The sequence below is a fragment of the Amia ocellicauda genome, chromosome 15, assembly GCF_036373705.1.
Source record: "Amia ocellicauda isolate fAmiCal2 chromosome 15, fAmiCal2.hap1, whole genome shotgun sequence".
NCBI lineage: Eukaryota > Metazoa > Chordata > Actinopteri > Amiiformes > Amiidae > Amia > Amia ocellicauda.
This window is the reverse complement of record NC_089864.1, coordinates 10,753,883-10,767,894: the sequence shown is the minus strand read 5'-3', so window position 1 is coordinate 10,767,894 and position 14,012 is coordinate 10,753,883. Positions and strand designations below refer to the sequence as shown.

The 14,012-nt window shown below is 36.0% G+C and overlaps 1 protein-coding gene across 6 annotated transcripts in view; it reads right to left on the bottom strand.

The window, feature by feature from the left end:
- Positions 1–14,012, bottom strand: part of LOC136771524 (periphilin-1) — a 63,691-nt gene that overhangs the window by 18,949 nt on the left and 30,730 nt on the right. For 5 of the 6 annotated variants that reach the window (XM_066723871.1, XM_066723872.1, XM_066723870.1 and 2 more), the window contains 3 exons: positions 4,870–4,946; positions 1,915–2,031; positions 377–511 (listed from right to left, as the gene is read on the bottom strand). In XM_066723871.1, the coding sequence (XP_066579968.1) occupies positions 377–511; positions 1,915–2,031; positions 4,870–4,946 (329 nt within the window). The remainder of the gene's footprint in view (positions 1–376; positions 512–1,914; positions 2,032–4,869; positions 4,947–14,012) is intronic. The other variant, XM_066723873.1, reaches the window with a different exon arrangement.

Here is a 14,012-nt window from a genome sequence, read left to right as displayed (position 1 = left end):
TGATACTAAATTGAAAAGGTGTGTTGCACATGTGTGCCGCATTTACAGTTTCAACCGAAGCCAGTAGGGAAGGCCAGCTTATGCACTGGAAAGTGTTTGAACCATTTTTACACATTAATATCATTCTTATCTTATATGTAGGTCTTTAAGTGCAAGTGCAATAGGGTTATACCATTAAAGATATTGCCAGAAGGGAGAAAGTCATCCAAAACAACATGAGTTTTCAATTTAAATATATACGTCTCATGTATGTGTGGTTAAGCACCTCAAACACCTATTAATATGTAAGAGAAATCAGTATCAGTATCATGTATCAGACAGAGATGATTCCTCTCACCAATATTAGTCAGATATATGTAAATATTTGGTTTCTAACCTGTTCAATTTCTCTCGCTTTGGCTGCAATGGCCTGAGATCGTCGTTCCTGAAAGTCTTCACTCAGAAGTTTTGCACTTTCATCTTTGCTCATCTGTGGCTCCTCCTGCTCCCCTTGCAAATTCTGAATGTCCTCCTGAGAAAAAAGGGAAATCAAGATAGTCAAGTTCTCTCATCTACCGAGGATACAGAGCTCTTTTTGCAGAGGAAAGAAAACAACAGCATTTCTTCAATAGAATACTTAGCTGCCACTCATCCAATGCCACAATATTTTGCCATGTTTAAGTCCCTGCATTTTATTGGATTTATTCATTCTGTGGATACTTTCATTTTATTGGTCATAAAAACACATCTCATCATTTTCTAAAAAAGCTTAGTTCAACATTTTCTCCTTTCTCACTGGCAACACTTTTCTGATCAATCCTCTCAATACAAGATGCCCTTTTCCACTTCCCAATTCAATGGTAACCGACACAGTACCTACCTACACCCATATTAGTTAATAGTAAGAAACAAGACAACCAGACGCAAGCACTAGTTAGTTAACGTTATCTATGTTTAGGGAGGCAAAAAAATAAGTTATATTTTTAATACAATACAAATATAAACACAACCCTTAGGCCTACACTTCCCGCCTTGTTTCATATTGTATTGCTATATAAATATCCACCCAGTATATAACAATGTATGGCAAAAAATGTAACAATAGAAATGGATTTTGACCAATATACACAACTTAAAAAACACCAAAGCTCCACTTTCGAACTCAGCAGACATGAAATCAACAGAAATCACTGAGGTCAACAGAAACATGACAGATTGAATAGGCAGCAAAGAAAACAACGCCGACATCAAAGCCATCTCTCCAAGCTCTTCTCTCAGTTTCTCTCTGTTCCTCGTACAATGGCCCACACCAAAAACACAAGCTCTGTCGATACATCCGTCACAAATTCTCAACTTCAAAGATTTCCATTAACTTCCATAATAAACAGAAGTGCAGCTTTCATCCCAAGCAGACTATCTGCATTTGGTAAATACCACCTGATCAAGACAATGTGCCATGATCAAACACAAACTCATACACCGTTACACACAGTATCTCATGAAAGACATTGATTTCAAGGAACAGAAAGGGTTAATTAACTAAAGGTAGTGAGTTTAGAACAAAGTGCAAAGGCAGGGATAGATAGGCCCATGAATACCAGTGATTTGTAGGTTTATGCATACATTACCATGCTTGCGGTGAAAAACACTGGTGCATTTGAAAGATTTAAAATGTTAAGTACACAATATGGTCACAAATCTCAACCTTTTTCTTTTGTTGGTGTTTTTTCTGTATTATTTGTTGAAAAAAGATACATGTCTAATCATCATCTCAACATGACAGGCCAAGCGAGAGACAAAACAGGTTGGGGGAGTACATCCACCTGTGAATACCGAAGTGTCTGAAGATTTCAAGCAGCTGTGAGGTTAGCGGTTCATGGGAATTTGTTTGCATGCGCAATGTTAGTGTTAACCGTGGTGGAAATATAATCTTACAAATTCTGGCCGAGTCTCAGACACATCATTAGATTTCTCCAGCGTTTCATCAGGCCTTTCGCTCAGAGCTTCTGCAGGCTGCGGCTCGGGAGGTTTGCTGCTTTTATCCAAGCTTATCTAAACAAACGAACAAATACATTCAGGAAAATTTCCATTTAAAGTGCTGTGGTCCGATAGGAGGGTGTGATCCGCAGCGAGAGGGTCTGTGCTGCTGAAATAATGGAGGTACACAACAGCAGACATTATCTTCATTAGAAAAAATAAATAAGTAAATGAGAGGAATGCGGAGATGTTGTGGCAGAGAGATGTATGGAAAATGGCTTTCCTCTTTGGTCTTAAATAAATCATGATTAAACCACTGACAATAAAATGGTCATTTGCACCCAGAATGCATTGAATAGGTCAAAGTACAGCCTTTGAGATACAAAATAAATAAGACTTCTCTAAACATTACCCAGAATGCCATTCTTCACACTATAGCTTGTAAAATGAATCTACCAATGGGAAAAGGGTTCTGGAGGCAACCAGTAGAAACTTCTTGATCGTATAGCGAATTCAAGACTTCATTATTATATATAGTAGTATATATATTAAATGCTGATCAAAAGTCAGAGTTAAGAACAAAGGCTTGGTCAATTGCTGTTATCCAAACTGATGTCAGCTGAACGTAATCTTGAATGAACAGCCCTGCTTTCCAATGTGAAAGTGTAGGATAGCTACAACAGACACCATGTACGATAATATCTAAAGACACAGGCATTATTCAAAACACTCAATCATCATATATAGTGTTAGAAAGACAGAAAAAAACATTCCCAGTTTCACTATTGTTCTTCGTGTCTGGGTTTGGCCAATCTTATCCACCTTATCAGGCAACAAAATGGACAAAAACATATTGGAGAAGAAAACACCCCTGAAATGCAGGATGTTCAGAAACACTATGCCTTAATCTTGTGTATACGTGATGTCATAATATAGGTATATTACTTCTTCCTAAGAAGAAAATCTCAATATTGTTGTTATTGTTCTAGGCATAGACAGATTTTCTTTCAATATCTCAGAGTGAAAACACTGGCGTTCATCACTTTACATTTTTCTCTGTGATGGGGAACTAGATGAAATAACAAACAGCTCCACTTTCTCTAAAGCCCAAAAAACAACATGAATTAGATGTTTTCAAATATGTTGTCTCTTACTATAGCTGAAACTTTTCAACTTTTACTAGTGCTTTAGAAGAACAAGGGGAAATTTTGCTGCAGAGCAAGCTGTAAAAAACCTCACTTGTTTCCATGAAGTGCCCTGCAGCGTAGAGCGAACGATAGTGCTCTAATGTAGTCACTTGTTGAAAGAGTTATGTCACAACTTAATTTTATGAAAATATTTACATCAAAATAAAAGATGTCTGTGTGATACAATTATATATAAAAGATGGAAATATACCCTTACATTTGAACAACCTGATAGTTTAAAGGAAGCATTTAGGTTGTAATAGGGCTGGGTGATATGACAAACATAATATCTTGATATTTTTAGAAGTTTGGGCGATGCACGATATATATCTCGATATTTTTTGTTTTTATCCAATCAAGCTACAAAATAAAACCAAAGACATTAAAACTACAAGTATTTTGTTAATCATTAAATATGCGAAACTAACAAATACCACATGCAGGCTGTCATGGTAAATATATGCAGAATGCAACACAATACAGCGCAAGTGTTGTGTGTTTACTATTACGTGTGTTATGTTGTTATGGGATATATATATATATATATATATATATATATATATATATATATATATATATATATATATATATATATATATACACACACACACACACATTATGATATACTGTCGCATAACAACAATAACACAAGTAATAGTAATCACGCAACACATGCGCTGTAAAATGCTATACATTCCGGTAGATTTACCACAGCCGGGTTTATAACATCTGCTAGACAGGGACATTTCTTCTCTGACTGTCACGTTTCAATTCTGCTTACCGGTACAGCACGTGTTAATACTAAATAGCTATAATAATAATAATAATAATAATAATAATAATAATAATAATAAAGCTGAAGTACCACTTCACCATATAATGCAAACATTCTGCATCTGTTTGCATTGCTTTCCAATTTATTAAAATGTAAACAAACTTTATTATTCTTTAATTTTATACAAATTATACACATCTAAATTAGCAGTCATACGATATATATCGTCATATCGCACAGCCCTAGGTTGTAACCAATCTAGCACCATTAACATGAACAGTCTTTGTGGAGCCATTTATTGAGTGAACCTTGAATAAATTTCCATAAATCCACAAGGCCTTATAATAAAATGCCTCCTATTAACACACAAATGCTTTCACACATTTCTGATCTCTGTTCCTGTCTTTGTATTGAGTGTAGCATTATTGTATTACCTTGCTAACATTCTTCAGTGTTTAGAATCTCAATAAATTCTTCAAAAAGACTTCCTATTTGAAGGCAAGAGATATATTCATTCAATATCTATATATACTCATTCAATAAAATGTATGAACAAAATATATTATCTGGACATGAATCTAGTCCATTAAGATGTATGTTCCTTCCTCAGTGTAAATATTTAGAACAAGCAGACCAGTATGGGAAGTAGTAATATATTACTCTTGCTTACAAAATGAAGGGGAAAAAAAATCTCACATTGTCAGGCAGGACTTGATTTATACCTGGATAGGAAGAGGGTGCTTTGAAAATGACTGTCAAAGCAACAGGTGTGATATTATTAAAAGGTTAAAGGCATCAAAACCTTTAAACTCTTTCTTTGGGGATTGATACCAACATCAGTGAAATGTATATATTTTTCCTTCAGTATCAAGTTCTTCTCCGTCTCAATAACTTGCAGCCAATACTGGACGGCATGAGCAGATGTTTGCAATCACAGCAAATAAAACCTACCTTTGAAGTCGATGTCGAGCTCTGCGGAGAGGCATCTCTTGAAGTGTTTAGAGAATGACTAGATGGCTTTTCTTTGTCTGTGGCGGGGAAAAAACAACAATCACTAAAAATATAATTTCAATTGTATCATATATATGTGTAGATGTCTGTTCGTGTGTGTATACTGAGAATCTAAAAGTCATTGTATTTGCTGGTCTCTCTCTCTCACTTCATCTGTAATTGTTTTACTTTTAAGTTTCAAAAGCATCTGAAATAACTTAGGGTTTGGGATGCATCATTCATCCATCTTGAGGAATCCCATGCTTTTGGTTCTGTCTCAAAGAAACCAAGTCACCAATCAATCACACACTTCAGCCAAGATGGACAATCGGGAGACGAACATTAAAAGAGATGCGATGCGACTGTCAAAGGAGAAGACAAACAGCTGTTTATTTTTTGTTTGCCAACTACAGTCATCACGAAACAGTGTGCCTGCTGTTTAAAATGAAGCTGCAGTGAAATAATATTGCACTCCACGGGCTCCAATATGTCTATAAAAAAACTATTATTGCCAAACACTGGAAAAGTTTATTCTTAAAAATATCTCCCACTGGGATTAACTAGAGTCAAAGTAAAATTAAACACAGGCCCCGTTGCATTCAGCAAGAAAATACTATTTCAGGTTAACGATTAAGTGTTTAACACTAGCAGGACACCTGACTCTGTGACAAAATAGTTCATGTTTTTATTAAAGACCTAATCTTGACATATATTATTGCAAAACATAAAACAGGTGTAAGCGGTTTGTTTAATTAAAATCATTTTCTGTAACTTACGTGTTTTTGAACATGAATGTGAGACAGACATAAATTAATCAGTATGAACACCGCACAAGTTATTTAATAAGATATCACCTACAAGATCACAATACACTACTATTGCATGCAGCACAGCTTGTGTGCAGGGAAGGGGCAGGTGGTTCTTATGAAGAAAAGCAACAGAGCTTGAGTTTGACTTATATTACAGCTGCCATGCTATACAAATATAAATGCCACAAAATCCGTAGATTTACTACACAGAAGTGAGGTAGTATACCATGAAGAATTGATACATAAAGCTCACTAAGGAGAAAAGTTACAGGTGACTTAATAGAGGTTGAGAATTGTTGTATGTATGAACAAGATTAACTTTCATTTATTGCAGGTAACACAAAAACCATGCATAAAATTGCCGAGAATTATCTGTCCATCACGTCACAGGAAGCAGCCCTAAAGTTGATAAATCACTCATCAGCAGAACAACTAGTCTTCTGGGGAGGGACAATATGTGATTTTTAATAATGAGGTATTAGATAACTTTTTTTATTATTAGTGTGAATGGAATAATATACAATCTACCTCTCATTTGACATAAGCAAAGGGATAAGATTAATGGAGGATAGAATTAAATTCTGCATTTGTAATTGCACTCCTATAATCACAATACAGGGAATGAGGGGGAAATGCAATTTGTCGCACTAGGCCATACTTTGTTAAGAGAAAAAGAGATAAAAGTAGTATTACATAAAGCCCCGAATGGACAACTTTAATTAAGCCTGACTGTAAACACAGCCACCGAAGGCAATAGAAACCCTGTTCATGCAATGAATCACCATGTCAATGTAAGTTTTTCAGAATTCTTTTCTTTTTTAATCTCAAGCAGGGACTCATTAAAACATCTCTGTGAGGTCATGTGAAAACCAAGGGAAGTATAGGAAATTGAATTTGTCTATTGTAGCAGAAACTCTAAAACACATATAATTAAAACAATAAGTGTAAGTATATGGATTCCTTTAAATGACTAAGCACACATAAATACACAAGCAGAAACCCATCCATCCATAGAAATAAAAACAGAAAAACCTAGCAACCACTTGCATTGTGAGACTCTGAACACTGGGTAAGCAAAAGATGCATATTTAACTGTTAAGGAATGTAAATTGGTCACGCTATGAGGTAAATAAGTCTGCAAATCCATTGCATATGAATACATTAGAGTACATGGGAAATGCAGGAGTTGGTGCTTCAGCCCTGATAGTAAAGAAAAAAAACTCATCCAGGAGCATAAGGAAACATGGAGGAAAATACGATTGCGAAGATGCATTTTTAAATGTTACACTTACAACATATTCAGGGACTTAAAGAACAGAGGTAAGTCTTAAAAAGAAATCTGAGCACTGGTATGAAACATCTATAAGCTTCCTAATCAAAGGGAGGATTTCAGTAGGGATGATGCCAATAACAGCTGGGAAACAGGACAGCTCAGTCTCAGAGGTCTTTAAAGAAGTCTCTCTGCCTAGAAACAACTCTTTCACCTCGGTGGTTTGCTTTTTTGTGGCTGCATATGCCTCGACATTTTTAAAACAGCTCCTTTTATTACACCATAGGCATTCACGACAAAAAACAGTGTAGGGGAATGGAAATTAAAGCAATACGATTTAATGTTATGTATGACTTAAAGAAAGCTGCATTGTGCCTGATAAAGGAGGAAGAGAAAGCAAGTATGGGTAAAAAAAAACAAAAAAAAAAACTGCTTTCTTGGGAAAGGTCTGCTTATGATATTCCAGTTTCCAAAGCATATTAGCTCAACCTTATCACACTAGAGTGACTCACTTTCGATCCATGACTTTATTACATCTTTTAATATAGAAGCAGCACAGACAAGCTGGGATATGACTCAGTTTAGGGCACTGCTGGGTCACAGAGACCAAATCCCATCATCTCGCTTTTGAAAATGTAAGCAGAATTTGTTTACCATTCTACCTCTCAATAATACCTATAAGCTCAAAATGTCAAACACTAATCTTTATGAGGCATTATGATATCAGTAATTTGATATATTTTGACAGCGTGGTCTGTTCAGTGCTTTGAATGGCCTGAAGAAAAAGAGTGCACACTCAAGCACTTTCCTGGGCTACAGATGCAACCGTTCTCATCTGCAAGTCTTTTGAATGGAAATGAGCCAGTGCTGTAATATTTAAACAGCCAAAATCAAATTTACATGGACATTTTATTACACATTTCCGATTTCTAAGGGATAGGTCAATGCAAAAACCCTGAACTACTGCCAAGCTCAATATACTGTAATAACAGTTTGATGTAATCACATTCACCAGCACTTGGAGTCTAAATTATTTAACTAATTAAGGTTGCACTGAGTTTTAATATATTGTTGTATTATATATCCAGTTGAAAATATAGTAAGTAAAAAAAAAAAAAAAAAACTTTCAGGAAGCTAGTGTTAAAGTTAAACATATACGGAAATGGAAAATTGAGTAATGACCATAAGGACCTTTCAAAATAGTTACTCACTCTCATCCAGAGTCATTTACCAAGTTTGGGAAATCATTCCCTAAGTATTATTAAGTTACCAACTATTTTTGTATGCAAAACACAGTAGGATTGTTTATTCTCTTATTTATTCTCTCGGAGGAAGATGCACAGTTTGATAGAGAGGGCAGATGTTCATGAATTGCAAATCCAAGATTGTGAAAAGACTGTGTTTATCAAGGTGAAGTGGAATGAAACATTTCGCCCACTGAGACACCAGTATAAAGGCAATATCAATACCACTGAGGTGCTCTGAAGATGAGTGTCACAGTTCATTTGCGATCACATCTGATAACCCCCCAAGTAGAACTTAAATTTGAATTTGCTCTCCATTTGGAGATCAGCTGAAAATAAAAGCCTACTAACATCCTTGCAAGTTGAACCAAACAGATCTGAGATTGTAACTGCGCTGCCAGCCCACTGATGTCAGTCAGGCTAGGCTGAACACGTTATAGAGATCACATTGTCTGATTGTATTAGGACACCATGCAGAATGTATCATACATCATTTATATCCCTGTTAATTGTCTCACCATTATGTATTTTCTCATTAAAAAGCTCCAGTGATTTTAGGAAGTTTTCTTCTGAAAATAAGACAAACAAGGTGGGGTTTCTTTAACATCTTTAAGGTATAAGAGAAACACATCAAACTAAATAAATAATACTAGTGACTGGAGACATTTTTGCTATGTAAACACCGGCAAACATATCAGTTTAGTGAAATATCTATTACTTGAATGCATGAGCAGTTTATTTATTTTCCCGATATGAATAAGGCCCCAGACAGAAAAGCATTCTCCAACACAGAGATGGGTTTTAAATATGGGAAATAATGAGTTCAGATAATGGTCTTTGGGGACATAAGAATTATTTGGCAATGACTGACATTATGGATGATAAATTTCAAAGCTTTCAATGAATTAATTACATAAAGCTCAGGAGTATTTCATTATAACTCGCACAGTAATTAAACAGACCCCTTCCTTTGGAAGCTCAACTTGGAAAACGTCTCGCCTCCCCTGCTGAGAGCCGGGCTGGATCACTGCAAACAGAGCAGACTCTGCAGGCGAGCAGCTGGTAAATGGACAATACCAGAGCCCAGATCCTCTGACCGACTGCAAACAACTTCTGTAATCATCATTTAATGTACTGTATCATGACTGATAATATGCCCTCAATTAAAAAATCTATGTAAGGAGCAGAGTGTTGAATATTATTGGTAAACAGAAATCAGTACATAATATTTCAATAACTTAGATAGAAAGTTTGAAAGAAAAGCAGGAAGTAGCTTTTGAAACTGAAATGTATATCTGAGGAGTGACAATTTAGACAAAACAAATGATAGAATTTTGAAAATGTTCACTATAATCATGTAGTCATTCTTGTTTTTATTATTTTGTATTCTTTTCAGGCTTCAAGCCATTGTCCCCTGCAAAACATTTCTATGCCTACTCAAACGATTTACATAACTGCAAAGGTCACAGCAGATCTCAGGAGATGTAACAGATCCAGTTTTTGGAACATATACATGTTCATGTTTTTCTTTCTTAATTAAAAAACAGTGTTAAGAGGTTTATCAAGGGGGAGACAATGTGCACTTTATAATTCCAAATAAATGCAATAACACTAAAACATATATATATATATATATATATATATATATATATATATATATATATATATATATATATATATATATATATTAGTAAGAATAAACATTTATATTGTTGTTGGTAGTAGAAAAGGTTTGCATTCACACTTTTCTCATGTGAGTGGGTGAGCGATTCTGCACTGCTCTCAAATACAAGAAACAAAAAAACAAAAAGATGGGTTTAATGCCAAAACTGTAAAAGGCTGAGAGGTTTAAACAGAGATGGTATTTATTTATTCTACATCCGTCATCAAAATCAAAACTTATTTTGTAAAGTCCAGTCTGTTACATTTACACGAAAAGATTAAATTGAAGCAAGCATAAATATATAAATCATTATATAGGTTTTAATACAAAAACAAAAGGGAAATCTGATTGGGGGAAAAAAAATACAGCAGAAAAGTTAAAAAAGCAAGCAGACATAGAAGATACAGAAGAAGATATGCACTGACTGTCTGCTTTGCGTGTTAAGTGACACAACTAGCCACAAAAGATGGTCAGGGCAGCGCTTGTATGTGCATATTGTTTTTTCAGTGACATGGTGTGCAATTCACATCAGCACTACATGAATGCATATCAGGGTGTCACAGGACATGTGTTCAGACATCTGCAGTTTGACAGTTCTCTCAGACATCATGCAGAGCTGAAATGCTGAATGCTCCAGGATCTCAACATCAGTCATCAACCACATAACTAACTTGAAATGTCAGGGATGTACCTCAAACTGGACAGCCAAGATGAACAATCCACCATCAGGAGCTACTGCTTGGATTGAGGGCATTGTCTGATATATACCAGAATGACACGACTGTGACCACAAGTGCACTCGGCCACAGGGGTCCAGGTCTCCGCACAACCCATGAGAAGTCGCCCCACATCGGAGAGAGAGCCTGCCCCACGTACAATGTGATACGCATGACTAACAGACGCCGTTAAGACTAGCGCAGGCGACACTAAAGACAGACTCCAGACCAGCGTGCACAATGTAATGCACTGAGATGGGTCAGGGTTCCTGATAGATCATCTGACGTGACTGTGCTGGTGTGTGGGGCCTAGTGGGAACACATTATCAGCAACGCGGTGGTTCCTCCTGACTGACGGTACTATTACCAGCAGAACTGATCAAGAAATTTGTCAGGGTCATGTCATGGCTGCACACTGCCATGACTGTTACTGGCATGCGAGAAGAAATATAGATGCCTGACATCCTTGGATACAAAGCAAAATACATGACCTCTTGTTAAGTACTAAAAACCTTTAAAAGTTCCACATCCTTTCAGTAATTAACAGGACATCACATATTTTGTACTGCTTTGTAAGCAAGCTTTAGACACAGGGCTAAGATGATTAAATTTGGCCAAAGTTTTGGACTCACAGAAACGCCTAACTCCACCAGGTCGGAACCATTATCAGCCATGATAAAAATATGCAAATTGGCAGGAACAAGTTTTATAGTCTACAGTTTCAAGCTAAACAATAGATACTAGAAACTAGTTTAGTGATTTATAATTTATTGACCTATATTTACACTGAAGTGGATTCATGTTATAGGTTTTAAGGAAATCCCCCCAAAAAACAATGCTACAGACCTGCAGCTTTTCCAATATATACCTATATGTATTTTTTAAGCTTTAATTCAGCTTTTAATTATCAGTGTTAGTGAATAACTAAACACACATCGTGTCGTGTTCTTCTTGCATGAATATCATGTGTGTAATAGGGCTAGATCTTGGCACATTTTAATATACCATATTACACCCAAACAAACGTAACACCGTCAACGTGGACACACACACAAAAAAACACACAAATCTACAACTTCACTGTTTGATGTAGTGGTTAATTAGCAAGCCAGATGGAGCTGGGAAAAAAACACTTTTCTCTTTGCAATTTTATTACAGCTTCAAAAGAAGTGGAACACCGACCCAAAAATAGGGTAATGCCTGAATTAAAATGTTTCGTCCTTTGTTGACCTTTTTAGCACCCAATAAAGTTTTTTTTTTCTTTCAAAAAGCCCAATATAAAAGCTTTGAAAGGCAGCACATGTTGTAGTACCTTGAACATAAGCGTATCAAATTAAACCAATAAGCCTAGACATTTAACCACATTTCCGGCAGCAAGCGACTGCTTCTTGTGGATGCCATGTTTTCCATGCAGAGAGAAAACGGTGCACGAACACTGGCCTTCAAGACACAATAATTAACTAACGCTAAAGAATGCTATGAACAGCTCAATAGGAGTTTTCCACAGCTTTGCCATCATCGTTAATCATCGTGGGCTGCTCCACCTGCATTGTTGATAAAATTATTGCCAATCATAAATGTCCTATAAAAAATACAAAATGTTCAAGCCAAGAAGTCAACAGTTTGATCTTCTTAAAGACATCTGCAAGTTCAGATGCCACGCTGATTTAACGGAAAGTAAAGGTCAGGGCTTGTATCAGAATCACCTATATAAATCAAGGATATCCTTTTTCCAGCCTCTCTGGGTGTAATTAACATGTCCCAACAAACCCAACTTCCTCCTTAAATATGCACCTCATCCACAAAACCAGCTGTTTTCTACTAAGAGTGCCAATGAGGGTTTTTTGGTTGTTGTTTTTTTTTTTTTTTATTTGATTCACAATTGGCTTCATAGGCATATACTGTATCCTTATATTGGATGTAGAGATTGTAAATTGAATATGGTCATACTTTTCTTCGCCTTATACAGTAAATACAATATACAAGTGTCCATCACATAAGGACTATTGTATTACCATCAGTTTAATTGACCTCCTCTTATTCAGTACCTTAATGCACTTACACGAGCATTAAAAACAGTGTCATGTGATGACTACTTTCTTAAAGTCTACCAGAAAAGTTTAAGCAGAGAAAGTAACACTTCATCTGAAGAACATACATCAAATGCCTCATCAGAAATGTAATTAATATAAAACAACTGGACTTTCTGCTTTAGTATGGGATCTCTCATCTTATCTACTATTAAATTATACATCCATAAGGTTTATGACAAGGTGTACCCAACTGGACTGTGCTTGCTGCATGAACACTGTGATTTTCCTCTCGTAAAACCTGGTGCCAAATATACTCTGGTGTAAAGATCCCGATGAAGCTGGGGGAATGTGTCTAATGGGAACCAAACTGTGGGACAGATCAAACACTGCGCCAAGGGCAGGCCCGGACAAGACACGGCCATGGCAAGACACATGGCTTCTTGGGCCCTGCCTGTATAGCAGGTGTTGCTATTAGGCATTTGATACAAGCAAGTCCTGCACAATTTGACCTCTTTTATGTTATGTGGCAATGAGCTGGGAAATATTTCATAAGACAAAATTACAAACAACATTCTGTCAGGATGCTTTAGGAGACATTTATCTGACTATGCCTTGGCAGAGTATAGGGGGTATAGTCTTCTTAAAGAAATACATTATTTCACTATTTTTCTTCTCCCCTCACCTGCCTCTTGAGAGGTTTATAGGGGACAAATCAAATTAACACTAGAAGCACCAACATTTCAAACTACCTTCCAGTGCCAAAGCCGGTCATTGTAACCGATAGCTCTTTAACAGAAGCAATATGATAATCACAGGCAAACCATTGTATAAAACTCAGAAGTTTTATTCATGAACATCAAACCCAACATTTACATTTACATAGCACAAATAGTAGTAGTATTTAAATTGAAATATGATCATAAAACATTCATATTTTTGCTATAAATAACAAAGCACTCATTTTCTAAAGACACACTGCAGTCAAAACATGAATAACTATATAGCCTACAATAAGCAAAAAGCTCAAAAACAGCATAAAATAAGATAATGATACAAGTGTAATCATAAATATTGGAATAATGCTCAATAGCAATATTTTACAGTTCAAAAATAACTATTGCATTTATCAAAACATAATTGTACAATAAAGTAAACATGTTCAACATCATGTAAACTTTGTTTTCAGCATACACTGCTTTTATTCACTGTAGCTTTGTAATTCAATAAACTATTTACTATTTATATTTAGCCTGCATACCTGACAGCTCGGGACAGTCCACACAGGACAGTTTCTTCACTTTCCCTGCATGTGCTCGTACCTCACACTGCATTTTGACAGCCCTCTCCAGGTGAACACTTTAACTCCACG